Source organism: Chiloscyllium plagiosum, chromosome 4, assembly GCF_004010195.1.
Source record: "Chiloscyllium plagiosum isolate BGI_BamShark_2017 chromosome 4, ASM401019v2, whole genome shotgun sequence".
In the NCBI taxonomy this organism is placed as follows: Eukaryota; Metazoa; Chordata; class Chondrichthyes; order Orectolobiformes; family Hemiscylliidae; genus Chiloscyllium; species Chiloscyllium plagiosum.
The window spans coordinates 67991826-68015241 of NC_057713.1; the positions used below are offsets into that span (position 1 = coordinate 67991826).

The following is a 23416-nucleotide window of genomic DNA, read 5'->3' on the forward strand; positions in this document are numbered from 1 at the left end:
GTGAGAGGTTGGAGTGGGTGAGAGGGGTGGGGGAGTTCAGGTGGCGGTTAATATCGCGGCGGCAGTTAGCTATGAAGAGGTTGAGGGCAGGTAGGAGGCCAGCACGGGGTGTCCAGGTGGATGGGGTGTGTTGGAGGCTGGAGAAGGGGTCGTCAGAGGGTGGGCGAGAGTCTTGGTTAAAGAAGTAGGCACGGAGGCGAAGGCGGCGGAAGAATTGTTCGATGTCATGCCGCGTGTGAGGACACAGCCTAGAAATGTGATCAAAGTTCTTGCATCACAGGTTTTAGTTGGCTTCATTTGAAAGGAGTGGTTGTTTGGATGAATTTTCATGACATTGCTCATGGGTCAGCAAGCACAGGCTGTAAAACGCATGACTGGGTTGATTCCAATCATAGAGAGAAAAAATTAGAAAAGTACATTGAATAATAAGGCTCAGCTAAGGATTAGGAAAAAGAAATGAGGATACAAAACAACAAAATAGACAAACAGTAATTGCTTCAAAAAGTGTTAAAGATCTAAGTGTAAGCCCAAATACCATAGAAAATATACTTGTCATCACCAGAGTTCATGTTTCCTTTAAATATCTTAATCAATCACTGCTAAGAATGCACTTTTATTTACTTCAGGAATTTCCCTCAAAAATGCAACTGATGAAGATTTATATATAGTTGGAGTTTCAGTCATGACAAAGTAACATCCCTCTATTTCATTGTCTCATATAGAAAGGTGACCTGTTTTCAAATTTCAATGTAAAGCAAACTGAATTGTGGAATGTAATCTTCAAACAGAAATAGAAATGATGAACTAGTTGGTAAACACAGTTTAATGTGGATAAATGCAAGTCCATCCAATTTGATAGTGAAACAGGAAAGGCAGATTATTATTAGAATGGCTATAAATTGAGAGAATGTGCAACGAGACCTAGTCACTAGAGGTAAGCATTGCAGATGCAGCAGGTCGTAAAGAAAGCAAATTGTATGCTGGGCTTCATAGCAAGAGGACTTGAATACAGGAGCAGGGATACAGAATACAGAGCTGCAATTATACAGGGCCTTGATGAGATCACACCTGGAGTATTAGGTGCAGTTTTGGACTGCCTTATCTGAGGAAATATGTTCTTGCTAAAGAGGGAGTGCAGGGTCAGGTGAATTGGCCATACTAAATTGCCCATAGTGTTAGGTAAGGGGTGAATGTTGGGGTCTGGGTGGGTTTCGCTTCGGCGGGTCGGTGTGGACTCGTTGGGCCGAAGGGCCTGTTTCCACACTGTAATGTAATCTAATCTAATCTAATCTAATCAAAGGCTTGCCAGACTTATTCCTGGAATGGCAGACTAGCGTATGATAAATGTTGAATTGGACAGGATTATTTTCATTACGGTTCAAAAGAATGAGAGGGGATCTCATTGAAAGCTATAAAATTCTAACAGGTAATTGCAGAAAAGATGCTCCCTATAGTGGTTAAACCTCAATCTCGAAGTCATATCTAAGGAAGCAGGGCACACCATTCAGGACTGAGATGAGGAGAAATGTCTTCATCCAGAGAGATGTGATCTTGTGGCATTTATTACTAGAGAAAGCAATTCATGCCAAACCATTGTATGATTTCACTTGGGACTAAAGGGATCAAAGGTTATGAGGGATAAACAGAACAGACTCGGATGATCAACCATGATTTAGAATGAATGGCAGAGCAGGCTCAAAGGGCCACCTGCACCTATTTGCTAAGTTTCTAGGATGGAATTTAAATTGGTAACCTTGAAACTTCAGTCAGGACTTTCATTTAGAAAAGCTGTTTTCCAATTTTTGGTTTTGGCTTTTGTGAAAGGCCCTTCAACCTATCATGTCCATGCCAGTCAAAACCAGTACCTAACTATTTTAATCCCATATTCCAGCACTTGGCCCATAGGCTTGCATGCCTTCGTGTTGCAAGTGCACATCTAAATATTTCTAAAAAGTTATGAGGATTTTTGCCTCAGTCACCCTTACAGTCAGTGAGTTCCAGATTCCCTCCACCTGGGTGAAAAAGATTTCTTTCATATCTAAACCTTTGTCCCTTACCTTAAATAAATTACCCCTAGTCATTGATCTCTCCATCAAGGGGAAAGGTTTCTTCCTGTTTACCTATTAACACTCCTATATACCTCAATGTATCCCTTTCTCAATTTCTACTGCTTGAAGGAAAACAACCCCAACATGTCCAATCTCTCTTCATAACTGAAACTCTTTAGCCCGGGTTACATCCTGGTTAATCTCCTCTGCACCCTCTCCGGTATTATCACACCTATCCTAAATTGTAGATTCCAGATCTGCACACAATACACTAGCTGTGGTCTAGCCAATATTTTATATAGTTCCAGCATAAACTCCCTGCTCCTAAACTCTATATCTCGATTAATAAAGGCAAATATTCCGTATGCCTTCCAAACCACTTTATCCACTTGTCCTGATATCTTAAAGGACTGGTGTACATGCACACCGATTTTCCACCGATCCTTGGTACTTACCAGGGTTCTACAGTTCATCTTGGATTCCCTTTCTGTGTATCATCTATTTGTTGTTTATTTTATTTTTCTGAGTTTTTTTGTAATTCTATCACTGCAGTTAGTCTGCAGATGGGTAATACTCCTGTTTATATAGGCAAGGGTGAAGTTCTTGACAGCAGATACATGGTTTAGAAAGGGAACCAATGAGGGGCACAGCTTCACTCATGCCCAAAACCTGAGCAAGCATACTCCCACCCTATCCATGACATCCTGCTGCTTTCTTCAAAATTGAGGCTGGGCAGTAAATGGCCCATATGTATATTCTATAGACTAAAGTGGTCCAAGAAGGCACTACCTTCTCAACACCAATTAAGGATGGGTGATAAAGATTGTCATAGCTTGTGAACCCCACATCCAATGAACAAAAGAAAAAAAAGTGGCCATCATTGATCACATAAGGATCTCCATTCAACGAGGATGAACAGATGAGACAACCAAGACCATGCCAACCTTTATTAAAAGTTGAGAACTGTTCAGGAAAAGCAGTTAACACCATGAATTGTGCAATGGTGTCATAAACCATGGGTGCAGTTGGTAGCCCTTGTCCACTAGTCACCAGCCTTGTTAGACACCTGGAGTCTCAAAAACATCAGGTACATGAGAGTGCTCCACCATATAGGAGTCATGGCAGCTGCCAAGATAATGGATACACACATCCAGGAAGTGGGAACAGTGATCAGAAGCACTGTGGGACATTATTCAGCTTCCCTACAGCATTGTGATAAAGTCCTCTCAGTGCCATTTGTGTACAGTCAAAATATCCGTGCATCCAGGGAATGGCCCACTATATTCTGAAATCCTTGCCCAGGCTGCAGCACCGACTTCATCATGCGAGAGTGGTCCCTTCAAAAGGCAACCTGAGCGATTTACACCCATCTGTAACAAAAATCTGTAACAAAAAGGTGAGGGGGAGTTGAAGTGGTCGGCCACATGGCGGTAGGGTTGTTTGTTGCGTGTGTCACAGAGATGTTCCCTGAAACGTTCTGTGAGTTGGCATCCTGTATTCCCATTGTAGGGGAGACCACATTGAAAGCAACGGACACAGTAAATGAGGTGTTTGGATGTTCAGGAAAATCTCTGTCAGATGTGAAGGAACCTTTGGTGACTTGGATGGAGGTGAGGGGGCAAGTGTGGGCACAAGTGTTATACCTCTTGCGGCGGCAAGGAAAGGTTCCGGGGTGGGTGGGTTGGTGAGGGTATTGGATCTAACAAGGGAATCGTGGAGGGAATGGTCTCTGCAGAATGCTGTTAGGGGTGGGGAGGGAAATCTATGTTGTGGTTGTATTCGCCGAGCTGGGAATTTGTGTTGCAGACGTTTCGTCCCCTGTCTAGGTGACGTCCTCAGTGCTTGGGAGCCTCCTGTGAAGCCTTCTGTGTTGTTTCCTCCGGCATTCATAGTGGTTTGTCTCTGCCGCTTCCAGGTGTCAGTTCCAGCTGTCCGCTGCCGTGGCCGGTATATTGGGTCCAGGTCGATGTGTTTGTTGATAGAATCTGTGGATGAGTGCCATGCCTCTAGGAATTCCCTGGCTGTTCTCTGTTTGGCTTGTCCTATAATAGTAGTTGTCCCAGTCGAACTCATGTTGCTTGTCATCTGTGTGTGTGGATACTAAGGATAGCTGGTCATCTCATTTCGTGGCTAGTTGGTGTTCATGGATATGGATCTGTAGCTGTCTTCCTGTTTGTCCTATGTAGTGTTTTGTGCAGTCCTTGCATGGGATTTTGTACCCTATATTGATTTTGCTCATGCTGGGTATCGGGTCCTTTGTCCTGGTGAGTTGTTGTCTGAGAGTGGCTGTTGGTTTGTGTGCTATTATGGGTCCTAGTGGTTGTAGTAGTCTGGCTGTCATTTCAGAAATGTTATTGATGTATGGTAGCGTGGCTAGTCCTTTGGGTTGTGGTATGTCCTCATTCCCTTGTCTTTCCGTTAGGCATCTGTTGATGAAATTGCGGGTGTATCCGTTTTTGACGAATACATTGTAGAGGTGTTCTTCCACCTCTTTTAGCAGTTCTGGTGTGCTGCAGTGTATTGTGGCCCTTTTGAACAGTGTCTTGATGCAACCTCTTTTGTGTATTGGGGTGGTTGCTTTTGTAGTTCAGGACTTGGTCTATGTGTGTGGCTTTCCTGTATACCTTTGTGGTGAATTCTCCTTTCAGTGTTCTCTGTACCATCACGTGTAGGAACGGGAGTTGGTTGTCCTTTTCCTCCTCTCTAGTGAATCTGATTCCAGTGAGTGTGGCATTGATGATCCAGTGTGTATTTTCTATTTCTGTGTTTTTAATGATTACAATGGTGTCATCCACATATCTGACCCAGAGTATAGAACAGGCCGTCACCATAGGACAGAACAGGACCACACACCGCAAAAAAATGGCACTAAAAGAAAAAATGGCCAAACTAACACACAACGGAGAGGATACCACAACACATACCTGGGTTAGAAACCTCTCCCAAAGACAGGTCACAGACACGGAAGGAACAATACTGGTCAAGAGACTCAACTACAACCACAGGGACGCCAAGACAGCAGACTTCCTAGCAGCACTAGAATGGACACTCAGAAACAATGGACTGCCAGAAGAGACACAACAAACAGTGAGACAAAGTATCGTACTCCTGATAACAAGGAAAAGACAAACACACAACCTCAACACCAAGGACAGGGAAGCACTAAAAACACTAAGAAATGGTAAGAACATAATCATACTACCAGCAGACAAAGGCAGAATGACGGTCATCCTGGACAAAGCAGAGTACATCCAGAAAGCACAATAACTACTTGCAGATACCAACACCTACCAAAAGAGGGAGTTTGACCCCACCCCACAGCTCACCAATAGGATAAACAACACACTGAGGAACCTGCAAAAAAACAGACAGATAACCAGGTTTGACCTACAGAGAATGAAACCTGAAAGCAACACTACCCCCAGATTCTATGGACTATCTAAAGTGCACAAACCAGACATCCCACTCAGACCCATCGTATCGCTACCATCACACCATCACACAAACTGGCTAAAGAACTACAACAGAAACTGAAACACCTGATCAGCGGATCCAGACACTCTAATCAGTCAACACAGGAATTCTTGGACATCAACAGAAATATACACATAGACAAGGAAGAAACTAGGTTTCATTCGATGTAACGGCACTGTTCACCTCTATTGACAAAACTCTAGCCAAAGAAACAATAGCCAACCTGCTGGACATACAGAACAGACAACAAGAAGGGGAACCTAACAACCAAGACGGCATACTCAAACTACTGGACCTGTGCCTCATAACACACTTCACATTCAACAACCAAATCAACGGCACACCCATGGGCTCACCCATCTCTGGACTCATAGCAGAAGCTGTAATGCAAAGATTAGAACAAACAGTCTTACCGCAAATTCACTGTTTTCACCTCATAGATGCTGTACATCTGCTGGCTTTCTCCAACAATTGCTGGTTTTATTTTTTTTCAGATCTCCAGTAGCCGTAGTTCATTGTTTTATTTTATCTCTGGGTCAAATACGTGGATGACACCTTTGTAATCATTAAAAACTCAAATAGAAAACAGACACCGGATCATCAACGCCACACTCACAGGAATCAAATTCACTAGAGAGGAAGAAAAGGACAACCAAATCCCATTCCTAGACGTGACAGTACAGAGAACACCCAACGGAGAAATCATCTCAAAGATATACAGGAAAGCCACACACACAGACCAAGTCCTGAACTACGAAAGCAACCACCCCAACACACGCAAAATAAGTTGCATCAAGACACTGTTCAAAAGAGCCACAACACACTGCAGCACACCAGAACTGCAAAAAGAGGAAGAAGAACACCTCTACAATGTATTCACCAAAAACGGATACCCCCCCCCAATTTCATCAACAGATGCCTAACGGAAAGACAAGGGAATGAGGACATACCACAACCCAAAGGACTAGCCACGTTACCATACATCAATAACATTTCTGAAATGACAGCCAGACTACTGCGACCACTAGGACTCATAATAGCACACAAACCAACAGCCACTCTCAGACAACAACTCACCAGGACAAAGGGCCCGATACCCAGCATGAGCAAAACTAACATAGTGTACAAAATCCCATGCAAGGACTGCACAAAACACTACATAGGACAAACAGGAAGACAGCTACCGATCCGTATCCATGAACACCAACTAGCCACAAAATGAGATGACCAGCTATCCTTAGTATCCACACACACAGATGACAAGCAACATGAGTTCGACTGGGACAAACTACTATTATAGGACAAGCCAAACAGAGAACAGCCAGAGAATTCCTAGAGGCATGGCACTCATCCACAGAATCTATCAACAAACACATCGACCTGAACCCAATATACCGGCCACTGCAGTGGACAGCTGGAACTGACAACCGGAAGCGGCAGAGACAAACCACTATGAATGCTGGAGGAAACAACACAGAAGCGCTTTAGAGGAGGCTCCCAAGCACTGAGGATGTCATCTAGACAGGGGACGAAACGTCTGCAACACAAATTCCCAGCTCGGCGAACAGAACCACAACAACGAGCACCCGAGTTACAAATCTTCTCACAAACTTTGAGGGAAATCTATCTCTGATTGTGGGGTCTGATTGTTAGTGGCAGAAATGGTGGAGATTAATGTGTTGTATCTAGAGATTAGTGGGGTGGAAAATGAGGACCAGAGGAGTTCTAAATTAGTTGGAGGTGTGGGTTTCAAGGGCAAAGGTGCAGGAAATGGTGGAGATATGCTGGAGGGCATTGTTGACCATGTGGGAGGGGAAATTATGATCCTTGAAATAGGAGGCCATCTTGGGGTATAATAACAGACCACGTGATAGCAAGGCCTGGTATGTGGGGGTTGGCGTAAGGACAAGAGAGAACTCAAGCCCTAATGTTATTGAAGACGATTTTGAGTCTGGAAGGCTGGAGGATCCGCAAGCAGAAGATGAGGTGTTGTTTTTTCATCCTGCATTGAGCTTCACTGGAGCACTGCAACAAGCCTGAGACAGAGATGTTGGCCAGGGAACAGGGTGGTATTTTGAAGTGGCAAGCAACTGGAAGTTCAGGATCATTTTTGCAGATAGAATGTAAACGTTCTGCAAAGCGATCACCCCAGCCTATGCTTCATTTCCCCAATATAGAGGAAACCACATTTTGAGTAGTGAATGCAGTAGACTGGATTGTGTGAAGTGCAGGTAAAGCACTGGAAGGTGTGTTTTGTGCTTGGATAATGAGGGAGGAAGTAAATGCTTTCTGCAGTTACAGCAGAAGGTGCAGTGAGGCTGTGGGGATTTTGGGATTGTAGGAAAAGTGGACCAGGTTTGCTAACAAGAGAGGGGAGTTGATGAGGGGAATATGTGTCTGGAATTTCAGTGTGAATTGGGAACATAAGGACCCAAAGATAAAATAAAACAATGAACTACGGCTATTGGAGATCTGAAAAAAAACCCTGCAATTGTTGGAGAAAGTCAGCAGATGTACAGCATCTGTGAAGAGAAAACAGTGAATATTTCAAGACCAGTGCCCCTTCTTCAGAAGTGAAAGACATTTTTGGATCTTGGAAGAGTCATCGGTGAAATACCCTACAGATGAGGGCTGAGTATTATTTTTGCAAACAGTAAGATATGCTCCACCAGAAAGTGATGGACATGTCTCCATCATCTATTCTCAAGCTCAACTTGTGCAGTAAATTTATTCAAGTGCTGCACCAGCTAGGTGACCACTCATTGTCATTGAGAAGGGAGTACCTGCAGCTCTGTGTCTGTACCATGAGGGGTAGGCAAGGCTGGATGCTAATATCCATGGACAAGGTATGCTTGCATGGTATCGTGGATCGTGTCCTGAGATGTTGTTTGCTTGAATGCAACGTAGAGGTTCTTTGGAGCAAGCAGTAAGTTGAATCCATCAGGTAGCCAACTTAACTTGAATTTGAGTTTCCCAACATTTAGCTTGTTAGCATATTTGGTAAGATAGAAATCTGAGGTAAGTTGCTCCATCAACCAGGTGTTCAACAAACAATAATTTCTCCTTACTTGGCAACTTGCTGCTGTCCAGTGAGAAACTCATCTCACTGCTCAGTAAAAGCATGAAAGATGGAATGAGATGCTTCCGACGTCAAGATGGACCTTGCCAGTCTTCTCATCTGATTTTGACATAAATCATGCCATAGTTCGTATCACTCAGATCCCTTTAAAATATCACCTTTAAGTTACCACATCACCAATTTTTGATTCATCCCTAAACATGGTGATAGCACATTAATTATTTGGATGAGGAAAATAAAATATACTGTAAAGAATTGTGGCCTCAGCACTGATTCCTGTGGCACTCTGTTCGTGACAGGTTGCCTTCATGAAGCTTACCCCCTTTATCCTAACTGTCTGTCTTCTTTTTGTTAGCCAACCTTCTACCTATGCTAATACACTATTCAAAAACACCTTGGGCTCTTATCTTAGTTAGTAGCCTTACATGGGGTGCCTTTTCAAGCACCTTTTAGAAATCCAAACATATTACATATACTGGTTTCCCTTTGTCTATCCTGCTTGTCACATTCTCAAAGAACTCTAATAAATTTGTTAAGCATAATTTTCCTTTCATGAAGTCATGCTGACTCTGTTTAGTTGCATTATATATTTCTAAATGTTCTGCTATAATCTATCAGTAGTGCATGCTCGTTTATAAAAGACTGTCATACTTTTCCAGATGACATGCTAACTGGCTAATTTTTTTAAAAAATTTCTCATGGGATGTGGGAGTCATTGAGTGGGACTACATTTATTGCCCATCCCTAACTGCCATTTGAGCTGCTTGACTTACTAGTGTCATTTCAGAGAGCAAATAGAAAGCAATCACATTTTTGTGGATCTGGAATTACGTTTAGACCAAACCAGGTAATTATGACAGATTTCATTTCTTAAGACCATCAGTAACCACATAGATTTTTAACAACAATCAATAATGGTTATACATTTGTCCTGAGGATAGTTTTTAATTGTACAGTTTATTTTATTCAAATGTAACTATCAACTACATTGCGAGTCAAACTCATGTGCTCAGAGAATTAGGCTGGGTTTCTAGGTTATTAGTGCAGTATCACAGTGCCACCATCTCTACATTATCTTTTTTTTAAATATTCCCTTGATGAATAAGGAGAGTTGGGAGACTTCAAGGATCCATGATCCTGACTTCTAAAATTGGCTGCCCAAATGGAAGATTATTATTTGGACTATCGGGTTTTCTGGAATTGACAGCGGAGGATGCTGCATGTTGTTGTAAGCTGGGTAAAGGTCCTGCATCTATGCACTGGCAAAATATTGAAACTTCAGAAGAAAGACTAAAACATATAACAGTGCCCTATCCTTCACTACACACTCAGACTATGCCCCATCCATATCAACCCATACCATTTCACGCCATCCACATAACAGCTCATTGTTTCTATGCCGCCCTATGACCCTGAATCCAAATCACAAAGCACTTGTTGGTTCCTGCATCAACCCATGCTCCACCATTAAGCAAATAGTCTTTGTGTAGCAACATGATAAGCCAAGTTTTAGAAAGGATTTAGCGAGTTAGCACCAACACAAGGAAACTAAACACATAAATAGAAAATGGGTCATAACACCAGTGCTTCATCGGAAGCTCACTGATGATATTACCTAGTACGGTGATGAAACATCTGAAAATGAGCCTTCCAGCTCATTGAGCAAACTTACATTCAGAAAGAAGTGTTCCTGAGCCTCTCTTCAAACAACGGGTTGAGAATTCCCATTGTTTGCAATGTATTCCCATGGCCCTCTATAGCATCTATTCCAACTTGGTGTCAACTCATGCCAATGCATACCTCCAACGTACTTTTCTTTGTCCTCAAATCCTCCATCTGAACTCAGCCTGTACCCAGCATGGGTAGACCCTAAGATCTATACAGAAATGAAATAATTAATTTTTAGTCAAACATTAAACAGAGAAAACCACGTTGCGATTCTTGAAATAGAATCATGAGATTTTTCCTATCTGCTTTACCCTCAACAGAGACAAATTTGGACGTATCAGCTGAAGCATAATATTTCAAAAATGTATAGGTGCTGCACCAGAGTCTCAGTTTGATTATGGCTTTAAGATTCTGGAACTCAACTCCACAAATGCCAGGTGTGAAAGGGTGAAACTACAACTAGTTGTACAGAATTATTTAAGCAAATAGTCTTTGTGTAGCAACATGATAAGCCAAGTTTTAGAAAGGATTTAGCGAGTTAGCACCAACACAAGGAAACTAAACACATAAATAGAAAATGGGTCATAACACCAGTGCTTCACTGGAGGCTCACTGATGATATTACCTAGTACGGTGATGAAACATCTGAAAACGAGCCTTCCAGCTCATTGAGCAAACTTACATTCAGAAAGGAGTGTTCCTGAGCCTCTCTTCAAACAACGGGTTGAGAATTTCCATTGTTTGCAATGTATTCCAATGAGTGGAAAGATTCACAGGAATTCTTCTGTAAGCTTTGGCAAGAGATAAGACTTCCTATCAGAAATTCATATTTGAGAAAATTAGTCATATATATAGGCCTGAATTTTATTCCAAAATTAAGTGAGTAGTGTCAGGAACACTCCCAATTTTGCAGACCCAACTTGGGAGAAACTGCCTCAATGGTTTAATTTTACTCGTGTGGAAGGCAGGTGTTATCAAGAATTAGGCGTGATGTTCCTGGAATGACTTTCCAGACAGCCACAGCAGCTGGCAGGTGCATAGACAGGCTATGTAATATGTTTCTTGGAACTCAGTTTATCGAGAAATAATCTGTATCAAAACAATTGTAAGTGGTTGCATGTGGTAGTTATGAAGGTTAAATGCTTTATTCAACACTCAAGTATTTGAGGAATAGGACTTGAGATATTGGATTCATGAATACAAGTGCCTCCATAAGCTGAATCTTTGAGTCAGGTGTGTAAAATATGAGTCATATTCTGTGGTCCTCCCAAAGTACCCAGAGGTACATGTTTAATTTGCATGCAAGGTTTTCCTGACCCATAGGAAAGCCACACAAAAGTTATTTCTCCTGCATGTGAAACTTCTGTTTTTGTGATCTGATTTACACCTCCATTCAGGAATGAAAATCTGGCTCCATACCTTCATGAAATCACAAAGCTAAAGGGCATATGTACAAGAAGCACTTTAGAAAGATCAGACAGGTTCAAATTAGTGCTTTCTAATTATCCTTTTATCCACATTTCAAGGATCATCCCTGTCACATCTTTGAATATTATTGAAAACGTTGCACCAACCTGTTGTGCAGGCCCTGCTCTAAGTACCCAGAAGAAACCTCATCCACTAAGGTATATCGCAAATACAGCTCAACCTGCAATTATTTTCACCACTCAAATAATTTCTATTTGGAGATGGACTATGCTGTAAACAAAGCAAACAAACTTTTCTTTTTTGAAAAATGACCATCTTGCATCTTATTTATGTAAATATTTGTAGGCCATACTTTGTATGCACTGAAGAAAAAAAACATACAAATCACAAATAGACCTCCGAGAAAAAAATATGAACTGAGAACTAATAATCTATACATATACCTTCGAGAATTGTCTGTCTCAGAGAATCCCTTCCCTTTATTCTGTCTTCTCCCTTGGTTTGATGTCAGCTTATCATTTTGAGTAGTACAATGTCCATACAAAAAAAGCAGGGTTCATTAATATACATCTTGATGCAGATCAAGCCCTGTTAATCAGTGAGGCCCATCTGCAGTATTAGTCAGTGATCTGACTGAGGGAGCAAAGTCAGATTCTCTAGGAAGTCAAATATGCCAGGAAAATGAAATAAAAAATATCTATGCAAGGTGAAAAATCAGTCACATTTGATATTAGGCTTTTTTGAGTGCTAAGACGAGTGGGAATGCTTCTCTGGATCTCACGAGACAGCTTTGGGCCTTCCTTGCCATTTAATTAACTTGCACTGTATAACTGCATCCAGGATACTCTCATCATTTGCTTCAATCAAAGGTTGCAGCTTTTTGTTAAGAATGCCTAGTTCTGCCTGCCAGGTTTTGACAGCTTAGCATAGATGTTTATGGAATATGGCCAGCTGTTAATTACATCCCTAAACTCCTTCTGTTCGCCACCGACCTTGGGAATCATATGCATTCCAATGCTTAAAATTGAAGGCCAAATATTTTCATCAGATAATACACTGATTAATCACAGCAATCCAATGCAGTGATTTAAGAAAATTCATATTTTATGAAAAACAATTGAATAAACTGACAAATGAAAGGCATTTTTAAAACAGTTTCACATAATTGGTTATGTATGTTTTGGAAAGATCTTTTAAAAAAGATGTCAACTTGAATTTGACAAAGGTATTTCATAGGGATTATTTTATTCATAGTTTCTCCTCCATCATTGATTTAAAATTATTAACTAACTGTGAACTTCTTTCTCTTCTGTAGGCCTTACAGCTGCAGCATCCCTTGTGTCGTTGGCCTGGGCCTTGGCATCTTACCAGAAAGCTCTTCGTGATTCCAGGAATGATAAAAAACCCATCAGCTACATGGCTGTTATCATTCAGTTCTGTTGGCATTTCTTCACTATTGCAGCCAGAGTCATCACCTTTGCTTTGTTTGCATCAGTTTTCCAGCTGTATTTTGGGATCTTCATTGTCTTGCATTGGTGCATCATGACTTTCTGGATTGTTCATTGTGAAACGGAGTTCTGCATAACCAAATGGGAGGAGATTGTATTTGACATGGTTGTAGGAATAATCTACATTTTCAGTTGGTTCAATGTTAAAGAAGGAAGAACTCGGTGTCGACTTTTTATCTACTACTTTGTAATCCTCTTGGAAAACACTGTCTTGAGTGCACTGTGGTATTTGTACCGAGCACCTCAAATAACAGATGCTTTTGCCATACCAGCGCTTTGTGTTGTCTTTAGTAGTTTTTTGACTGGAATTGTTTTTATGTTGATGTACTATGCCTTTTTTCATCCAAATGGACCAAGGTTTGGCCAGTCACAAAGGTGTGCTTGCAAGGAGCCTGTGGCTACTTTCAATTTGCCTGCAGAGACAGCAGCAAATACTTTGAGGGCTATGACCCAAAATAGGGAACAGAAATTCACAGAAAGGGATGGTAGCATGCCTGTTTTTCAGGTTAGATCTACTGCACCCCCTACACCATCTTCTCGCACTCCAAGGATAGAAGAAACAGTGATCAAAATTGATCTTTTGAGAAACAAATATCCAGCATGGGACAGACATGTTTTGGACAGAAGTCTACGAAAGGCTATCCTTGCTTTTGAATGTGTATCTTCTCCACCTCAACTTCAATACAAGGATGAAGCCCTCATTGAAGAACGGTTGGAGTATGAAACTACTCTGTGATAAGTTAACACATTGTTTTATTAAGAAAATCACTTGCCAAACCAGAGGTTGAAAGTAGGGTTGTGGTGTAACAATGGGTGGAAGATTTTCAATGTGTGCTGCAAAGAGAGATATGGTAAACATATTCTTTATAAATCAGATTTTGATGCACACAGTATATTGATTTAAGTGCTGCCTTGAGCATCAATATTAATGAATTTTGGTGAGGCAGACTAACATTACTATGATTACCATTTTGTTAGAACTTTAATAATATGGTGCTAATTCATCTGCCAATAAAATTTACCAAATTGGGCTTCTCTGAGCTGTCAAGAATTCAAAATGCATTCTTTGCTGGCAGTATGAATATGCACATTTTCTAGTATCTTAGAATGAATAATATTTGCAAAATCTATCTCTTCGATTTATGTAATCAGGAGTTTAAATTGTAATTTTTTTTTTAAATATATATTGTGAACTATAGTTGAAAGTAACTTTTTAAATGGATAATCGTGATATTGTGAACTAAATTTTATGCAGATGTTGAAAACAACCTTGGCAGCTTTCCATTCCAGATTATATCATGATGAGAACTGAAATGGAATTTTAAATATCTAAATACATGTATAAAACTTAAGTAAAAGTATCTGTACCAAAACACAAGCCTGCACTTCGTAGCTGTTTAGTAATCTGATGGAGCTTATAGCCCTGGATTTTTAATATCAGAAATGGTTGTAATGATCTCAGTGTAGAAGTGAAGCAAAAGCTATGAAATTATTAATTTTGTTTCAACCTCTACAAATTCAGACACACTCTATTAGTGCATTGGGTGAGACTTATTTAAGTAGAGTATAAGCACATGCTGCCAAACTAATTTCCAAATATTGGAAAGAGTTCTCAACAAACCCAGTTCTACTAACTGACTATGAAATTTCCCTCAATATTGAAAGCGCTATTGAGCTACAAATCCAGATTGTAGTCATTACTCGTGCAGTCAGAATGTGCACTCTATAAAAAGAATAATGAGGGGCAAAACGTTTTGCAGACTGTTGCAAGAGAAGATTGGTAAAATAATTCCTACTTTGTTGAGTGTACAATGGCATTGCATTCTGTGGCAGTATAATTGTATAGATCAATTATGAGTGATTGGTTGCGACTGTGGTAGGGAGAAGCTTTAAAATCATTGCATTAGAAAAGATTGAACTTGCTTGTCAGTAGAAGCTGTTTTTACTTATTGTACAATATTTAAGTTTCTGTTATTAATAATTACCGATACAAGTGCTTTTGTCTGAAAAATCTAAATTCAAAGAGAATATGCAAAGAATAGGTTAGAAAAATTGTTCTTTCTTTTCAAAAACATTGTAATTAAGAAAACTTTTATAAAGGATAAAAACTTGTTTCGGGATTTTACTTTTTTGATTAACTGAACACTATGTATATCATATATGTTAAAAGGTGTTTTAATCTGTTAATTTAGTGCAAGATAAAATTCCTCCAATTTTCCATAATTTGCATTAATGTTTCAGTTGTACAGTATTCTATACATGTCAGCCATGGATATCTTAATGTGTAGATATTAAATGACCTCTTGCCAAATAGGTTATTATTTGTCAATCTGTACTTGTAGTCCTCTGGCATTATAGTAATTTTGAAGCAGAAACTTTGGTCAGTATTTCGAATACATAGTATACTACAGCCAGATTGACAGTTATCAGTAATTTGTGGAGGATGATTGCAGTTCAGAGAGTTTAGGTTGGGTGAAAATGGTTCATATTGCACCATTGATTAATTGATATTTTCATCAATCAAACATATATCTGATTTGTTGACTACATTGAGTAGTTTTGTAATTTTTACACAATGATATAAATTGCAGCAAAAGTCATTTATTCTTTGTCCCTAAATTCATATTCAAATAAACAATTTATACAGTTACTAATTAGCAAATAAATGTTTGTTCGATTTGTTATTTACAGTATAAAGTTAATTAATAAAGTTACTATAGAATCATATTAGGCAGCTTTTACATTCTCTTGTTGTGGACATAGGCTGAATCTTTGCCCAAGATAGCCTTAGTGAACTGTAAAAAAAGGCCTTTCGGTCAACAGTGACTGCAATCTCTAATTTAATTAGTCAACCACTTCAAAGGACTTTGCATTTAATCCATGTTTTAAGGGAGAAACACTTTACAATAATGTCAAATACTAGTAACAAACAATAAAAGGGTGCTTTAAAGATTGCAGACATCAATCTTCCCTGAAATTCTGTACTTCTGTCATCATTGGAAAGTCCGTTATTTAATATCCATATTTAAAATTTACAGTTTAGAGTTCAGATTTTTAAAACTTCTTTGAACATCAAATTATTACTACAAAAAATCTGTGATCCCTTTGCAACTTTAAAAGCTGGAGCTTGCTAGAATGTGAAATAGTTGAGTCAAATCATATAGCTATTTTGAAAAGGAAATTAAGTAAGTTGATGAGAAAAGAAATGAATAGAAATAATACCAAGTGGTTTATATAAGGTAGGTGGAATGCTAAGAAATGATAATGGAATTCCCAGTAAAGACTAGCAAAGCAGAATAAAACAGAACAGAAAGAGGTCATTCAGCCCATCATACCTATACCAGCTGTAAAAAAGCTACGCAACCATTGTGATTCCCTGCCCTCTCCATATAGCCATGAAAGTATTTCCATCATAATGGTAAATCATCATTCTATTGGTGATGGATGTTATACACATCTGGGAATTTGACACTTGAGTCCCATAGTAAATCATACATATTCAGTCTAAATATTTCCAAAATATTGTACTGTGGACTTCTAAAAAAAACTACTGCCGTATAGTATCCCACAGAAACTAACCTATAATTAGTAGATTTTCCTTCAATATTCACTGTATGTGATTTACTTGACTATTTATCCTCAAATCTTTCTGCATTAAGTTCTGATGTGGAGGAGCTGGTGTTGAACTGGGTTGGACAAAGTTAAAAATCACACAACACCAAGTTGTAGTCCAACTGGTTTATTTGGAAAAACACTAGTCTTCAGAGTTCTGCTCCTTCATCAAATGCTAGTGAGAGAGGAAGACATTAGATATAGAATTTATAAGGAAAAGGTTAAAGGGTCATAGAACTCATGTGAACAAATTGAACACACCTAAGATGGCTCTTCAATCTTTAATCAGTTAGAATAGAGGTGCAGGTTTTGATTGAGTAATATGCAAATCCCAGAATTTCTTTCAAGTCACTGCCCTGAGATAACTTAAGATGTTATCAATATAAAGAAGTGACACCTCCTGTAAGACAATATACACTCACATATATAGACACACTCTTACACACTCTCTCAAATGCATATACTCCCTCACACTCATACATGCACTCTTTCAAACTCACACATAAACACACACTCTCTCTCTCTCTCTCTCTCTCCTCCTGACATACACACATTCTCCCCCTCTCTCTCGTGCACACGCACACAAGCATGCACATATAAATCTGTAGGGTGAATTTGCATTTGCAGATTTGTATTTGCAGAGTTAAAAATCACATAACACCAGGTTATAGTCCAACAGGTTTATTTGGAAGCACTAGTTTTCGGACCGGTGCTCCTTCATCAGGTGGTTGTGGAGTATATAGCTGATGAAGGAGCAGCGCTCCAAAAGCTAGAGGTTCCAATAAACCTGTTGGACTATAACCTGGTGTTGTGTGATTTTTAACTTTGTACATCCCAGTCCAACATCGGCATCTCAAAATCATGTATTTGCAGATGCATTCTAATATTGTTCAAACAACATGCAACTTGTAGATAGTCAGTCAATGTAGCATTTTATAAACTCCTACTTTGGAAATAAAACCAGCCTGACTCCAGGTAAAGACACAGACAGATTCCAAACAATATCTCACATCCAAAGTACGCTGTCTGACCGTAGGTGACACCTCCTTTATATTGATAAAACATTCAGTTATCTCGGGGCAGTGACTTGAAAGAAATTCCAAGATTTGCATATTAATCAATTGAAACTTGCACCTCCATTCTAACTGATTAAAGATTTATGAGCCGCCTTAATTGTATTCAATTCATTCGCATGAGTTGTATGATCTTTTGACATATCCTGATAAATTCTATATCTAAGGTCTTCCTCTTTCACTAGCACTTGATGAAGGAGCAGCACTCCGGAGAGTAGTGTTTTCAAATAAAACCCGTTGGACTATAACCTGATGTTCTGTGATTTTTGACTTTGCATTAAGTTGGACATTGTATTCTTTTCCATGTCATCTTCTTTCATTACCAAGCCCTGATACTCTTTTGTTAATAATTTCTCTCAAACTTCATAACATTCTTATTAAGTAAGATTACACATTTCAAATTTTTTATTTAAATCTCCAGTTTTCTTGGTGCAAAGGTGGAATTAATACACTTTAAAATTAGTATGATATTCAATGGAGGAATGCAAATCTTATTTCTATCAATTATTCCCAGTTACCTTTCCTTTATTAAAGTAGGGCTGAGATAATTCAAGAATGCTAGTTGGTCAAATTATATGAAAAACATTTGGAAAACTGTTATTTGCTAACAAAGATAATGTCACTTCCAAACATAGTTGGCAAAAGAAATAAAAGCCACTTAATGCATTGGGTAGTTGTTAAAGCAAAACAAGCATGAATTCCATTATGTGGAAATATGCAGCCACTTTTGCACCTACCTATTTTCTAATGTCATTTCTATAGACCATTTTCTAATGTCATTTTCATATGAATGGCTGATTGAAAGTGAAACTCTAATAACATAATAATGTCTTAGGTTTCACGTTTCATCACTTTTACTCCAATTGCTATTACAAATATTCTAACCTGTGCAAAATGCATGCCCAAGATCTTGAGGCATGAGAAAAAAAGGCAAGAGTTATTTTTAGTGGCTGGTAGCTAGATTGGTAGGATTTCCAAAAACGTTGACATTGAATATCTGTGGACATCCTTTAGATTGTCTATTGTTACTGTTGTCAAACATCTGTGGAAACCTCATGGAAATAATGTAAAACCCACTATTATTTCTAATTCAATGTTGTTTTGTTTTTTTCCTTGCCAGGTAGCTTTACATTTTTTAAAATTGCTTCCCACAAATCAGTTACCATTTTCCCCCTTGCTCATATGGAAGCTGAATAAAACATAGGAACCTAGGCAAGTTAACCAGAAGCACTGCTAGATAGATTGCAGAAAGAAAATCCTCGAGCTAAATACAAACAGAGTTTGGGATTAATTTCATACAGGAAACTTCCTGACTTTCAAATATGGTTACTATATTAAAAGTCCTAACTAAGACACATTGTTGTTGACAGCCCTATGCTCAACAACTCATATAGCACCAATAGACTAAATCATGAAAGGATGTTTCATTAAAAACTGTTCATACACACACATAAACTCTAGAGACTTCATAAATTTGTGTGACCATGAACTGTTTGTGAGAATGCCTAATATTTTTACGCAATTGTTTCTTCTTGGTACCAAGGTATGAAGTATGGATCCTTTATACCAATCAAGTACTATGTATTACCTAAATAGAAGAAGTAGGGAGCAACAATGTATTAGTAGTAACTGAATCCTGAAAAGAACTTTTAAATGCAACATCTCTTGTGTAGTTGCATTAACAACACGACAGAGCCTCCTATTTTGCCACATTTTCAACTATTGTTCGAGCTGATATGAATGTCTCATGCATTTGATGGTTTAACTGGTACTTAAAGCTTTAGTCACCTCTATGAATATGCCTTCTGCAGCTCTCCTTGAAACACGTTTTTGTTGTTTGCAAGAGGTCTTCCCCTCAGCCCAATCTCCTTACTTCCAAACCAATGTAAGAACCTGTCCAGCTGGCTTGGAAAGTGGAAACATAATGGATGGAGTTAGGCATCATGCCTTCCAAGTGATTTCTCCAACACTTAAACACAGATCAGAAACTTGCCTCCAGCCAACATAATTTTGTAGATACCTGGTCTTTAAAGTGAATAGAGGCCTTTAAATCCTGCAACAATATACTGTATTTTCTAGTAAGTAATTACAATGCCTGGAGTTTGTGTAAATTATTTGAAGTGTGCTGATCTCAGAAGTCATCAGTACTAATGTTGTTGGGTGGGTGACATTCTGGCTTGTTACACTTCTATTGGGAGTCATGACCAATCACAAATCTGTGGAAATATTTTCTTAATAGATTTTCTCTTGTAGATTTCATCAATGATTATCACCACCTACCTTTTTGCTTGCTCCACTTTTACAGTTGCCAATTTGTAATGTTTGCCCCCGATTCCCATTTATACCAGTTTTGTTAAGACTCCTTATACCACACACTGTCACTCACATTTTACCTATGAAATTCAGTTCTTTTGACAATGTTTAAACCAAGACTGTAATTTGGTCTGGAGCTATTTTGTCTAGGCAGAACCCAAACTGGGCATTGATGAGCAGGTTGTGCGAAAGAGGGGCTGCTTGATAGTACTTTTGATGACACCTTCCATCATTTCACTGATGATTGAGAGCGGACTGATGAGGTGGTAATTGTCTGGATTGGATTTGTCCTGCTTCTTGTGTGCAGGGCATACCTGGAAAAATGTTCACATTGTCAGGTGGTTGTCAAACATGAGGTAATGGAACAGCTTGGCCAAGGGTGTGGCAAATTCTGGAGCACAGTTCTTCAGTACAGGTGCCACAATGATGTAAGCCTTTGCAATATCCAGTGCCAACAACCATTTCTTAACAGCATGTATACTAAATAAAGTTGGCTCAAGACTGGAATCTGTGCTGCTGTGGATCACTGGATGAGCTCCACAGGTCATCCACTTGGCACTTTTGGCTCAAGATTGGTGCACATGCTTCAGCTTTTTTAATTTTAATAAAAGGTGTTGGGCTTTTCCATCGTTGTGGATGGGGACATTTTTGGAACCACCTCATCCAGTGAGATATTCAAGTGTCCACCACCATTGTGGCAGGACTGGAGAGCTTAAACCTGGTCCTTTGATTATGGGATTGCTTAGCTTTGTCTATGACAAGCTTCTTATGCTATTTGGCAACCAGTAGCTGTTTGGTAGCTTCAGCAGGTTGACACCACATTTTTAGGCATGTCTGGTGCCGCTCCTGGCAATTATGACAGAGTCAAATTTCTGTTTACCTGAGTCTAAAACCTGAGATCTCATCTACATTCGCACAAAGGAGTCACTCCAAAGCAGGAAAGGTTCATACTCGGAACATGCTAGCCAAAAATGATAAGCTAGAATGTCTGCATGAAATCATGCTGCTCGAACAGCTGGGAGGAGACTCAAGGAGACTATCTACAACCATAACCAAAAGCTTCATCAAAGAAGTGGATTTGATTAGGTCTTAAAATGGGTGTACAAAATTTGGCTCCTGGTATCTTTTGTTTCCAATGGGACAGAAAGATTCTGGAACTGATCACTCATTCCAAATAATGGTTTGAAGTCTCATAAAGTCCCAGCGGGTAAAACAGCAACTCTCATGCTTATGTGTGAGGGTTTTTTTAATGGACCAGCCCTGGAAATATTCCAAAGCATCCACTTGGTATAAGTAGATGAAAAGGAAGACCCTACCTAAAAGCTCTCCATGCTACAATTCTTCACATGGAAATTGCTTGATCTCTCCACTTGGCTTTTTGTCTCTTTAGGATTTCAGGATGTTGATCTTCTGACAGAATATTGAAAGTCACTAATAAATCACCAATTTCATCACTCCATCACAACTTTTCCATTTTTTTTTCATGATTAGAACACCTCCAAATATTTGTGTGATGCACCCTCAGGGTTCCAAATATGAAATCTTTTGCATTTTCTCCTCTGTCTTACATTGCTTTCCTATGTTTTACACTGGTTACACTTTGGCAGACATTATTGGTGTTGCATTTTTGATTGGTTTCTCAAACAAAAATCTTTGCTATTAACAATCCAATGGCTACCGTTCCGGTGCAAAACCACAAATTCATGAATAAGACCTGTGCTGCAGCTTCTGTTTATTATCATATGTCCATAAAGCAAAGTCAATAGGATAAATAAGGAAATTTGTACAAAGACTTCATAATCGTCCTGAAAGTAAAACTTGTAACCTGTTTCATTGACCAAGTTACATACAGTTATTTATTTGAAACATAAATAACATGTTGTATCTGCAGAAAAGTATAGAAGTAGTAAGGACAAAGTATTCTCTTAGAGCAATAGAAAGCAGCAACTTTAGATTGGCCATGTTAAAGCTGAGATTTTTCATGTGAACTGAGATAATTGAAAATATTGTGAATTCTATGTTAACTGTTACTTTAATTTATGACATTGGATTTTTCTAGATTTTTTTTCAAAATCCTTTTTGTATTATAATCAAAACTTGCTTCTGAATAAATAGAAATCTTGTGCCCAATGTTCCACCTAGATCCACAAGACAACACAAAACAGAAACAGGTCAAGGTCATTCAGTCCCCAAGCCTGCACCGGAATTCAATAAGATCATGGCTGATTGGACAATCTCCATGTCAAATTTCCTGCCCTTTCTCGTAACATTTGATTCACCTACTAAGCAGGAATCTATCCATCATAATCTTAAATATACATAAGGAATCTGCCCCACAGCTCTTTGCGGTAAGGAATTCCAAAAACTCACAACCCTCTGAGATATGAAATTCCTCGTCTTCTCAGTCTTAAATTGGCACTTCTTTATTCTGAGACAATGTCCTCTGGCTCTAGACTCTCCCATAAGGGGAAACATTTGCCCCAGCGTTTACCCTGTCAAGCCCCGTAAGAATCTTATATGTTTTAACGAGATCACCTCTCATTCTTCCAACCTCCAGTGAGTTGAGTTCTGTCCTGCTTAATAATCATAATAGAATCTCTCCATTTCAGAGATCATCCAAGTGAACCTTCTCTGAGTTCTCTTCGATGAAATTATATCTTTACTTAGGGGACTAAGACTGTTCATAGTACTCCAGATGTGGTCACACCAGCATCTTTTACAGTTGCACTAGGACTTCCCTACTTTTATACTCCAATCCCTTTGAAATAAAGACCAATATTCCATTAGCCTTTCTGTTTACCTGCTGCAGTTGTGTGCTATTACCTTCAAGTCCTTAAGTTATGCAGTTTCCTGTACTTTTTCTCAATTTAGTTAATATTTTGCCCTTCTGTTCTCTCTTCCAAAATGAACAGCTTTGCTTTTTTCCACAATTATACTCATTCGCCAACTTTTTGTCTACTTACTTAGCCTGTCAGTATCTCTGTATAAGCTTTTTATATCCCAACACATTTTCCCATGTTTATGTGGGTTCCGCTGAGTGCTCCAATTTTATCTCACAGTCCAAAGATGTGCAGGTTAGGTGGATTGGCTATGATAAATGTGAGATTCTGCTAAATAGGGTGGGGGGTGGGGCCTATGTCTGGATGGGATGCTTTCAGAGAGTTGGTGTAGACTTGATGGGTACAATGGCATATTTCAGCATTGTAGGATTCT

The 23416-nt window shown here is 39.2% G+C and overlaps 1 protein-coding gene across 5 annotated transcripts in view; it reads left to right on the forward strand.

Annotated features, from left to right (window-relative positions):
• Positions 1 to 23416, forward strand: part of xkr4 (XK related 4) — a 518298-nt gene that overhangs the window by 460634 nt on the left and 34248 nt on the right. For 2 of the 5 annotated variants that reach the window (XR_006311413.1, XR_006311412.1), the window contains exon 3: positions 13013 to 14056. The exons of 2 other annotated variants lie outside the window; for them this stretch is intronic. Coding sequence is in view for 1 of the 3 variants with exons in the window: in XM_043688364.1 (XP_043544299.1) it covers positions 13013 to 13941 (929 nt within the window). In the remaining 2 variants the exon portion in view is untranslated. Of the gene's footprint in view, positions 1 to 13012; positions 15832 to 23416 lie in introns of those variants that run through there. One more of the 5 variants, XM_043688364.1, reaches the window with a different exon arrangement.